The following is a 12,672-nucleotide window of genomic DNA, read 5'->3' as shown; positions in this document are numbered from 1 at the left end:
AAATGGAGCAACCATACAAGCAAGAGTTGTGTGTGTGTGTATGTGAAACAGGAAACTGCTTACAAGTGGAAAGCACATGTCATTCTAATAGTTAAATAATGGTTTGGTGTTGAGTGAGCAGTGGTGCCTCGGCTGTTTAGTGGCAAAGACTTTCTAAACCCTTGCCAGTCCACCAGACAGCCTCCCATTTCCCAGCACTGAGTCTAATTTTCCTCTGACATGACGAATGACCCAACAAGAATAAATGGTAACTGGTTGTTCTTTTCCATGGAAACAACCACACATTCAGTACTGAAAAGCCTCTGCAAAATATTTTGAACCGATCAAAATGCAATCAGGTCATCAAAGCTATAGAGCCAAACTACAAAAAAGTTAAGCCAATTCAAAAGTTAAACCTTATCCACAATCTTCGCACACTTGACCTTCTGCAGCTCATGTTTGTTGTTGCGGGGGTTGAGCGACACCACAAAGTGGCACTTCAGATGCTGCGGAGAGGGAAACAACAATAACCATTACATAGGAATTGAGAACTCTCCAAAACCTGACGGTAAAAGACGATACGCAATAATCTGCCTTCGTATTAGGATTAGGACATTGCTGAGTTGAACATAACTTTGTGAACACATACGATCGCACACAGGAAACAAAATGTACCTTTTTCACAAGACTGCAGCTGTTCAGGTCGTGGTTTTCTCCCTTAAGACATTTGGTTTTTCCCAGGACTGCATCAATTTTAAAGTTGATCATGTTGGTCACCTAATAAGATAAGTGGAGCAGAACTATTAGATGGTGGTGACATGGTGTGTTGCATGGAAGTTCCTTTGTGTCTGAAAAAATTAATATGCATCTTCACAGCATATTGAGTCGCCTCCTGAACCTCAGCTGACTCTAGACTTCTCTCAGACCAGCCACCCAGGAGAGGCACTGTTCCTATGAGGAAATTGAACACACATACAAGGTAAATTTCACACAATTGCATGGCTATTGATGGGACAACTAATCAAGGGACCTCTCCTCTATGTTCTTGGTAATATAACAGACTACTCAAGTAGCATAGCACAATGCACTGAAAGGCACACTTTCTCACTCCCAACTCGTCAAATATCGACACTCGGTCAGTGATACAGACGCACGGAGGCACCTTTTAGCATCTGTATGCACCGCACCAGGCTTTCTAGTGTAAACTCACCTGCGTCATTATTAGACGCTCAGGGCAACTGACATAATGTAAAGCATGAGGAATTATAGAGCTGGTGGGAGCGGATGTGGATGGGTCAAACAAACACAGGACTATTACCTAGGTGACCGCGTTTTGTGTCCCGTCTAAAACCAAGTATCTGTTGCCTTATTTTGTCATGTCAGTCACTAGTTCGCTAGTAATTCAGCAGACACGTGAGTTGCTAGTCACCTGGTAGTCAAGTGATACGCTCGTCATTCGGCAGTATCATGAGTTGCTAGTCACTCTGTAGTCACGTGAGTCGCTAGTCACTCTGTAGTAAATTGAGTCTCTAGTTACTCGGTAGTCGCTGGGTCCCTAGTCACTCTGCAGTCACGTGAGTCACTCGTTACTAGGTAGTCACGTGAGTCACTAGTCACTCTACAGTCACATGAGTCACTAGTCACTCTACAGTCACATGAGTCACTAGTCACTCTGCAGTCACATGAGTCACTCGTTACTAGGTAGTCACGTGAGTCACTAGTCACTCTGCAGTCACGTGAGTCACTAGTCACTCTGCAGTCACATGAGTCACTAGTCACTCTGCAGTCACATGAGTCACTAGTCACTCTGCAGTCACATGAGTCACTAGTCACTCTGCAGTCACATGAGTCACTAGTCACTCTGCAGTCACATGAGTCACTCGTTACTAGGTAGTCACGTGAGTCACTAGTCACTCTACAGTCACATGAGTCACTAGTCACTCTACAATCACATGAGTCACTACTCACTCTACAATCACATGAGTCACTAGTCACTCTGCAGTCACATGAGTCACTAGTCACTCTGCAGTCACATGAGTCACTAGTCACTCTACAATCACATGAGTCACTAGTCACTCTGCAGTCACGTGAGTCACTAGTCACTCTGCAGTCACATGAGTCACTAGTCACTCTACAATCACATGAGTCACTAGTCACTCTGCAGTCACATGAGTCACTAGTCACTCTGCAGTCACATGAGTCACTAGCCACTCTGCAGTCACGTGAGTCACTAGTCACTTGGTAGTCACGTGAGTCCCTAGTCACTTGGTAGTCACGCGAGTCCCTAGTCACTCTGCAGGCACGTGAGTCACTAGTCACTTGGTAGTCATGTGAGTCACTAGTCACTCTGCAGGCACGTGACTAGTTAGTCACTCTGTACTATTATGAGTCGCTAGTCATTTAGTGACGTGAGTAACATGAGTCGTTAGTCAGTCAAGTTAACGTCTACCATGATCTTTTCCTAAACCTAACTAAGTGGTTTTATTGCCTAAACCGAACTTCCTGTTAAGACGGGAGTTTGAAAAAAACGCTGTGCATGTAACAGCGGGAAACTGACAAGCTGTTTTGACGCGTCCAAAACTGACACTAGAGGGGTACCTAGAGTGTCAGAGTTTGTGCTAAGGGCCTCTGACCAAGCGTCGGTATTTGACAAGTTGGGGACGAGAACGTGTTGCACTTATTCATACACATAAAATGCCCACCCATACAAATGCACTGATACACTGACTCCAATAGCACAATCAGTCAGTGTTCTGTTTCTGCGTGTTCCCTTTGGGGTTTTTATGCTCCTTCATCCTGAAAATGTGCAGTTTCAGTCGAGAACATCAGTCAAGGACTTGGAAACATTAAGACAACTAAACCCTGGATTCAGACAGTTTTACTCAAACACTGCCAAACACTACTTTACTTTACTTTACACACTACTTTGCCAAACCAAGCCTCCATCATCAGGCCAAGAATATAAAGCAGGTTTGTTTTCTCGAGGAAAGAGAAGGGGAATTTAGATATAGCAGTTGGAGCTTCTGTACCTTGGGTGGCGCACGTAATCAAAATGATGATGGTTTGGCTTTAGTTTTTCTCAGTGTCCAGCCACAACGATAGCAATGATGGGTCGGTCTACCACTTTGATCCGGACTTAGATATCCAACAGATTGACATGAAATTCGGCACACCCATTGATGTACTGCAGAGGATGAATCCACTGATTTCACTGATCCCTTGACTTTTACTCCATGAGGCTGACATTTCAGTGTTTTATTAAAATATGTTGGACAACATTTGGACGAAATACCATAGACGTGGCGTACTTTGGGTTGGTTTTCCTGTCTTACAACGTGAAACATCTCAATATACAGTACTAGATGGATTGGCAAAAATGTTTTACAGACATTGTTTCCCAGACAATGTATCCAACCGACTTTGGTGGTCCCCTGACATTTTGTCTGGCCCAACCAGGAGGCTGACTTTTGTTCTTTGGAGTTAGATTTCTCAACAACCATAGATAGACATTACATTTGGTTCAGATTTTCATGTCAGCCTCAGGTTGAATTGTTCTATTTTAGTGATTCTGCACTTTTGTATCTAATTCAACAGTTTAATGTAAGTTAGTGCTAATTAGCAAAGGTTAGCTGCTAACATGCCGAACTGAGATGGTGTACACGATGAACAGTATACCTGCTAAATGTAAACATTTTAGCATATCCACTGTGAGCAGGTTAGCGTGCTGATGTCACCATATTGAAGTCTACATGCTCATGCAGTTAATTTGTGCCATCTTGCTATGTTTTGATGGCATTTCAGTTATAAGCAACCAAGCATAGGTTGAAGTTCCTGTTTTGCTGCCATCTAACATGCTGCACCCTTTCAATTACACAAGTTCATTATGCATTGTAGTACAACAATACATAGAAGTCAAGGTGTGTTCAGAGGCGCAACAGATCACACCCAACATTCCAGTTGGTTAATGGACACCATGAGGACAACACAGACGTCTTGTGGCGTCGACTGTAGATACAGTAATCTTACATAATATATATAATAGAGTATTTGTGTTTTATCCTCATGAGTATTTACAATATACACCAAGTACAAATCTGAACCAACCACAATGTTTCTCTGCTCAGTAAAACCATTTCAATAACACAAGTCATGCGCTGATGTTGGACAAATTTTTTGGTGGATTGGTACTGAGTGGCCACTACACTCCCAAACCAAACTCCATTCTGCCAAGTTAAATAGCATCTGACCAATGACGACTCTCTCAGACTGCTGTCTAAGCCAAGCCTCCTGACTCACTGTACCCAAGCAGACAGCAGTAGAGTCACTGTCTACAGACTGACAACCTGACGGATCAAGTTACTGTGTTTTGTGTTCACAGTTTAGACCAATAACTGAGTAAAAGCTGTTTTTGAGTGGGAGACAACACGTTTCACACAAAATGTTATTCATGTACTTGTCCTGTAGAGGATGAATGTTTTTTAATATTAAAAATAATTATGATTTTATTTATTTTGACACTTTCCCCCTCCCCTCTCCTTAAAATAAAACAAAACAACATTGCATATAGTTGGATTATTTGAAAATGAACTGATCCCAATGAAACAACTTTGCATTTATGAATAAAAATAAATTAGCTTTAGTGCACGTTCTTCAAACTGCAGGTGAAGTCACGCTGATTTTAACCAAAAGTATGAAGCATGAAGCATTTTAAATGTAGTTCAAACTGACTCAAATGGACTCTCAGGATCCAACCTTGTTTGTAATATATTATGTTGACGAGACTGAATTCAAAATAACAGCGTGCATTAATAATTTGGGGGGGAAAAGCCTTGCGGTTGTGTAACCAGTCATCTTGCAGTCCAAGATGTCATCACTTCATCATTTTATCCTGTTAGACATTTGTGTGATATTGTCATGATGAGCATTTTGAATTCTCGAGTAAAGGTCACAGTGACCTTGACCTTTGACCTCCAAGTTCTATTCAGTAAATCCTTGAGAGCAGCTGGACGTTTGTGCCAAATTTGAAGAATTTGGCACAAAGCGCTCCTGAGATATCGCGTTCACAAGAATGGGACACATGTGAGGTCCCAGTGAACTTGAACTTTTACCTCCAAAGGACAAAACATGATTCCTCCGGCCAAGGCTATCGCCAGCTTGAAGACATAAAAACATTATTAAATTATAAATCATCAAAACAACCCAGAAATACAGGTTGTGAATTAATGTGATCAATTTGATAAAAATAATAGAATCATAAAAGACCTTTTTCGACAGACGTTTAAACACTCGTCTTGTATTTTCCTCCTACAGATAGAGAACGATCCCCAGGAGTTCGCTCTGTACTGTGTTCACCAGAGCGGAGGTAGGTTTTTTTTGTCACACGCTATGAAATACTGTTCTGGGTCAACGATCACTTTGCTGATGTTGTGTGTCCGTGTGTTCTCCAGAAAAGAGGAAGCTCAGTGACGGAGACCAGCCCCTGTGGGAGCGCATACTTCAGGGACCCTCCGACGACATCATGAAGATCTTTCTGATCGACATGGATGAAGAGGAAGTTAGCAACGACGTGAGTGTCCTAGCCCCGCCTCCCGGGGGGCTAACGTACAGAGACCAGACCAAATCATTAATGTGAAGTGGCACAAACAGCCTGTTTTGAAGAGACTTATACATGTCAATTCTACTCGGCAGTCATTGAAAATGTAGGCTCGTTTTACTTTTACCTCTAGTGATGTTAACACATCTTTAAGAGTGTCAGAGAAAAAAATGATATCTTGGATTTAGTATGGAGAAGTTGTTAAGAGCCATTGCAAGTATTAAAGCTGCTGTGTAAATCCACTTGGAAGTAACAGTTAAAGCATGTTCGTTTTTTTGCTCACGTTAGGAATAAGGATTGTGCTTTTCTCCAAGTTATTTCAGCAGCAAAGGATAAGATGGAGATTCAAATCAAATAGAAGATGACCTTTATTCTCTTGCTCTCCCCTCCCCTCTCAGGTAGCCCAGTATCTGAACTTGGAGCTTCCTATCCTGGAGCAGGTTCTTCTGAAACTCAGAGAGGAGGAGAACAGAGTGATACAGAGAGTCATCAGCAAGTCAGTATATAAGCCTTTGCACCTAAATACTTCCTTTATTGATGACATTAGCTTTCGTAAGAACTGATTGTGAGAGAATGGACATCTACAGAGTCCGAAGGAAATGTTACAGTGCATTCAATTAAAGATAGTGAAGTCTGGTTTGTGGCATCACACTCACGATATGAAACAACATCAAATCACTCACTGCTCTACACTTCCCCCTTTGCATGTCATAGACTATATTCATTTGAAAGAGGTTGAAGACAAAATCCTTGTAGTAACACTTCTATGGCAGGCGATGGCGCCATTATTTTACAGTAAATTACCTTTCATCGATGTGCAGCTCACTCACGGTGTTTGTATACATGTATGTTGTGTGTGTGTGTGTGTGTGTGTGTGTGTGTGTGTGTGTGTGTGTGTGTGTGTGTGTGTGTGTGTGTGTGTGTCAGGTACCACCAGCAGCATAGACTCCTAAACCACATGCTGACCTGTAAGATGTCCCCTCACATTGAGACCAGTGTCTGAAGACTGCCGATCTGAATCACAGACACTGAACTCGTCATTCATCAACACCACTTTAAGGACCAAAGAGTATCTGTCCAACGTCCGACAACCTTAACTTTGTAAACAAGTTTAGAGAGGTTTGGGTGTGAAACACTGAGGTGATGATTTTGGAAAACCGCGCCTACCTGGCGCCAACCTGGATACACGGCTCTGTTTCAAGTCTTACAAACTGGGTCACTTACGTCATTTTTATTCATCACCTGATTTTTTTTCCCTTCATTTAAAAAAATCAACAACTGTAAGATAAGTCCAAGATATAATGAATGATGCTGCTGTAAATAACTGTAAATCAGTGTTGTGTTAATAAATACAAGTTGTGGGACCAGATGACCTCTTATGTGTTCTGCTTTCTGTCTTTGGTGTATTGATATTTCAGAAGTTAGTTATAAAGAGCAAATTAATCGACATACGCAAATGTGTGAATTGATGAATACAGTTTGAAACATGTGTACTCATTCCTTTAGGTTCTGTGGTGACTTGGAAGCAGGTTGACTTGTGCACCGAAATAAATAAAAAGAAAGAAAGAAATATTTAAAATGTCTTACTTCAATTTTGAATAGAAAGTCCAAATACAGTCATCAAAGACCAGACTGCAAATAGGTTTTTGATATTTTTTCTGTCATCCTTGGAGATGTGCATGATTTCGTCATGAGGCCAGAACCTCTTTGTCCCTCCCTCCAGCCCCGGACATTATTCTCACTTTAAATCTGCCATTCCCTCTCAGTCCACCAGCTGTTTCCAGCGTCTTCCCAACTTTCCATACTCACCTGCTCACTTGCTCACAGGTGGCAACCTCCGTTACTGGAGAGTGAAGCCAAAGCTGAAGTGCCTTTAACTTGCATTCTCTCTACTGACCAGCAGCGGGCGACTCCTCCGGTTGCAAAAATAAGTCTGATTGTATGGAAGTCTATGAGAAAATGACTCTACTTCTCTCTTGTTTTATTCCCTCAGTAAACATTGTAAACATGAGTTTATGGTCTCAATCTCTAGTTTCAAGTCTTCTTCAATACAGCATGATGTTCATTCAGTAAATTATGGTTCATTTAGAGTCAAATAGACCATAAAGGAGGGTATGCTTTAGGGCGGGCTTACTGTGATTGACAGGTCACTACCACGGTAGTCTGGGAGTTGTTTGTGTTTTCTTGTCTAGAAGGATTCACAAGACATCTAAACTATTTCCACTTCACCAAATGGAGCAACCATACAAGCAAGAGTTGTGTGTGTGTGTATGTGAAACAGGAAACTGCTTACAAGTGGAAAGCACATGTCATTCTAATAGTTAAATAATGGTTTGGTGTTGAGTGAGCAGTGGTGCCTCGGCTGTTTAGTGGCAAAGACTTTCTAAACCCTTGCCAGTCCACCAGACAGCCTCCCATTTCCCAGCACTGAGTCTAATTTTCCTCTGACATGACGAATGACCCAACGAGAATAAATGGTAACTGGTTGTTCTTTTAAAAGGATAGAGTTTCCATGCGATGTTCGCCAAGGAGCCCCAACTATGGTTCCCTTTTGAGAAATGGAGAGCGTGTGGCAGGGCAGGGCTTTACTGTGTGGTTGTTGTGGAGGGGATCCACAGATGTTGGTTGGGCGAGCCCCGTCTCCAAAGACAGTTTGGTCTCTACACTGGTCCATTCATTTTCACTTTTGCTGAAATACTAGATAACAGCACGACATTTCTCTTTGTCAACAAGGCTTTGACCAAGGAGATTGTTTCTCTGACGTGACATTTACTATGAAAAACAATCTCCTCTGGCTCAGTGAGACTAATTAACTTGTTGAGATGTGCATTTTGTGCAATTAATATTCTCATGTGAATTATCATTTGGAGAGAGTTTTTCAAACTTATGCAAGAGTTCAGCAAAACTGTGAAAAGCTGAAGTTTCCATTCTGAGAAACCTTTGGATGTAGATGAGTACGTTGTGTTCTGTTAGAATTTACTTTGTGTGTCCACAGTGGACAGATAAGGTCTTTTGTCACTGTGTCAACACGTCACACAAAACTTCATTTATATATATTCATATATTTACATGTATGTACCTCTTGCCTACAACACCGTCAATCATGGTTGATTGTTTAAATCCCCAAAGCAAGCGATCATTTTATTCCAGTGTTTTCTTTGACAGTATACAAAACCACAAATAAAAAGACCAAATACATTTATCCCAAATTTATTTTATTAAGACCATGATGTGTTATTGTTACAAGTTGTCCATGGAAACAACCACACATTCAGTACTGAAAAGCCGCTGCAAAATATTTTGAACCGATCAAAATGCAATCAGGTCATCAAAGCTATAGAGCCAAACTACAAAAAAGTTAAGCCAATTCAAAAGTTAAACCTAATCCACAACTTTCTCACACTTGATCTTCTTATGCTCACGTTTGTTGCGGAGGTAGTCGATAGTAAACTCAAAGTGGCACTTCACATGCTGCGGAGAGGGAAACAACAATAACCATTACATAGGAATTGAGAACTCTCCAAAATCTGACGGTAAAAGACGATACGCAATAATCTGCCTTCGTATTAGGAAATAATAATATAAGACATAAAAGCATGAATGTAAATGTCAATATCATTACTGAGTTGAACATAACTTTGTGAACACATACAATCGCACACGGGAAACAAAATGTACCTCTTTCTCAAGAGTGCAGTCGTCCAGGTCAGGAATTTCTCCCTCACGACATTGGTTTCTTCCCACGACTGTCACAATTTTATATCCCCTGTTGTTGAACGTCTAATAAGATAAGTGGACCGGGAGCAGAACTATTAGATGGTGGTGACATGGTGTGTTGCATGGAAGTTCCTTTGTGTCTGAAAAATTACTCTGACCTGTCGTCTCATGCCGGTGACGTAGACGCGCGTGTAGAACTTCCTTCTGCTGGAGCGAGTGTTGTTCATCTTCACAGCAGATTGAGTCGCCTCCTGAGCTGACTCTCGACTTCTCTCAGACCAGCCACCCAGGAGAGGCACTGTTCCTATGAGGAAATTGAACACACATACAAGGTACATTTCACACAATTGCATGGCCATTGATGGGACAACTAATCAAGGGACCTCTCCTCTATGTTCTTGGTAATATAACAGACTACTCAAGTAGCATAGCACAATGCACTGAAATGCACACTTTCTCACTCCCAACTCGTCAAATATCGACACTCGTCAGTGATACAGACGCACGGAGGCATCCTTTAGCGTCTGTATAAACCGCACCAGGCTTTCTAGTGTAAACTCACCTGCGTCATTATTAGACGCTCAGGGCAACTGACATAATGTAAAGCATGAGGAATTATAGAGCTGGTGGGAGCGGATGTGGATGGGTCAAACAAACACAGGACTATTACCTAGGTGACCGCGTTTTGTGTCCCGTCTAAAACCAGTCTACAGACTGATAACCTGACGGAACAAGTTACTGTGTTTTGTGTCACGCAGGCACACACTGTGCCATTTCTTCTTTAAACTGTTTGAAATCTGGTTCTGGTTGAATCACTTTATTGCTGATCTTGACGCCTTTAATAGCCGTTCAATTATTACTACAATTGCTACTTTTATTTGATTGCTTAAATTGTTTACGTGTGTCATCTCATTGTATTAGAAATGACAAATGGGCAAAGTGAAATTGGCAGAGAGTACAAATATTCCGTTGGACTGGTTTCTACACTGCTGGTCGTGACACAGATGTTGCATACAGTGTCCTTTCACTCAAGCTATTCAACTGCGTGTACATAGCACACACGTATTTGTGTTTGTTGTATTATTATTCACTCTTCTCGAACTGCACTGACTGACGTAAAGAATCTCAATGACACTTGGTTATAGTTCCTTTTTGCAGAATTCGTGCTTCACTTGGTTTCACTATGATTTTTAATAAACACTTTCTGAACCACATCTGACATTTTTCAGGTACTCACAGAAATCAGGGCGATGAATCAGGATTTTTAGTTTTTGTTTTGAGAACTGTCGCCACAACAGATTTTAAATAAGCATATCAGTAATAAAAAATATCTAAAAACATAGTAAATATAAAAAGCAATAAACAAATAAGAGTGCCCACATTTTCTTTTCCTAGCATTCTATCTCTGTCGGCGATTGAGATCTTGATATTAATTAGGGTCACCAGAATGAGACTCATCTGGATCACAAGAATAGAGGAACGAATATGAAGTGTAAAAATCAAAGTAATGTAATCAGGACAGTATAAGTAGTTACAGCGTATCTTTGAATATACCTATCCTTTTAATCATCAAATTTGCTTTGAGAAGAGAAAGCTGTTGCCATGAGTCTATTTATTGTTCTTCTACGCAAAGACTTGTGTATCAATTTTGGTAACAAGTGAAATCAAGCCAGAAAGTCGACATGAGCAACAAGTAGGTCAGTTCCTTCTCTATCTTATACTATTCTTTTGTCTCTCTTGCCTCTCTGTAACTCCCCGTTCCCATACTCGTACTTCTTATCCATATCAGCACGTACTTGTTGTGACGACTTCATCCACAGGCTGCTCGCCCAAACACAGCTGGATGGCTGACAGACAGATCACCACTGCCAACGGGAGGAACATCTTTTACGTTTCGACCACCACTGAGCTGAACTCTTCACGGGAGGAGGACTGACCCGAAGAACGGATTCCCAAAAAAACAGTGCTTCAGATGAGCAGGACACTTGCCAACTCAACTCGCTGACGTCCTACAGTGTGATCCAAGGAGAAAGCAGTACAAAAACAAGGAGGCGCAAAGAGACAACTTTAAAAACACAGCAATAGAGCAAGAAAGTGCAAAAATGACAGATGTAGAAAAGGCTGCAAAGAGAGAAACATTGCAACTCTTTACCTTTCTGATATTAGAAAAAACAGGACTTCTGTGAGCAAGACGGAGCGAAATAATTGCAGCTAGGGAGAGAGGAAGAGGGGAGGGTGTCAGTGAATGGCAGAGGCTGCTCAGCATTTAAGCTCTGGTATCATAACAAACCAGTGAAGACCACACCCCCCCTGCTGCCTGGCAATGACGTCATGAACGAGGCACTTCTGTGGGAGATGTGACTCAAACTGGCAGTGAGTAACTGTGCAAACTGTAGGCCACAGCGTTATTATTTCTAAAGTACGTCAACACCGGGTCCAGCACATTTGTTATCATGTGATAAAGGGTTTAAAATATTCTGACAGCAATGAATAAATGCACGAGCGTCAGCGAGATTGAAGTTAATGAACTTGGGTGTCCTCATTCCTAAAGATGAGGCTGACTGATGGAAGAAAGGCTGATTTTCTTTTCTTTTTAAACCTGCATTCTCTCTAATGTCCATCAGGGGGCGACTCCTCTGGTTGTATAGAAGTCTATGAGAAAATGACTCTACTTCTCTCTTGATTTATTACCTCAGTAAACATTGTAAACATGAGTTTATGGTCTCAATCTCTAGTTTCAAGTCTTCTTCAATTCAGCATGATGTTCATTTAGTAAATGATGGTCCATTTAGAGTCAAATAGATAATAAAGCAGGGTATGCTTTATATGTTGTAATTGACAGGTCGCTACCACGGCGTTGTCTGGGTCGGAGGTTGTCTGTGTTTACTTTTTTGAACTTTAACCCTCAGTTCATGAAAGTTGTAACCGTTTTGGTTGCCAAAAAATGTCTTGTTTAGCGTTTGGTTTTTATTAGCTTCACCCTCTCAAGTCGCTTCTGGTTGAAAAAAAACAAGACGGCAACAGCCAAAAGCCAAGATAGCGAGAACCTGTAGGCTTTAAAACGTTACAAATCAACGTTGACGGCTAACAGCTATGATAATAAATTCTCAATGTATGCCGGCGTATGAGAAAGGGACACTCCATACTCCCAAAAACACTGGTCAATCGCCCACAAATGTGTATTGTTTGGGCCAATAGAGGGCAGAAGACCTCCACAACAAGCTGACAAACTGAAAACAATGCTATATTATTGCCTCATGAATTTTTTAAGGGGAAGGTGTTAGCAGACAGTTGCCTATTTACGCATTCAGCAGGCACAGAGCAACATAAAGGTTGATTTGGAGATGTGTTTAAGCTCTGTTTTGGTCTCCACCAACCACTGA

The 12,672-nt window shown here is 41.4% G+C and overlaps 1 protein-coding gene across 1 annotated transcript; it reads right to left on the bottom strand.

The window, feature by feature from the left end:
- Positions 1–308: 308 nt before the first annotated feature.
- LOC306710621 (uncharacterized protein) lies at positions 309–11,524 on the bottom strand. Its single transcript, XM_079179263.1, has 7 exons — positions 11,442–11,524; positions 11,086–11,298; positions 9,448–9,593; positions 9,251–9,352; positions 8,966–9,043; positions 655–756; positions 309–485 (listed from the first exon to the last, which is right to left on the bottom strand). Exons 2-7 carry the CDS (start codon positions 11,171–11,173, stop codon positions 390–392), a joined length of 612 nt encoding a protein of 203 aa, XP_079035389.1. The 5' UTR covers positions 11,174–11,298; positions 11,442–11,524; the 3' UTR covers positions 309–389.
- Positions 11,525–12,672: the final 1,148 nt, after the last annotated feature.

The sequence above is a fragment of the Pholis gunnellus genome (genome assembly GCF_910591455.1).
Source record: "Pholis gunnellus genome assembly, chromosome: 18".
Lineage (NCBI taxonomy): Eukaryota > Metazoa > Chordata > Actinopteri > Perciformes > Pholidae > Pholis > Pholis gunnellus.
Note: the sequence above shows the minus strand (reverse complement) of the source record. Positions and strands in the feature narration are given on the sequence as shown.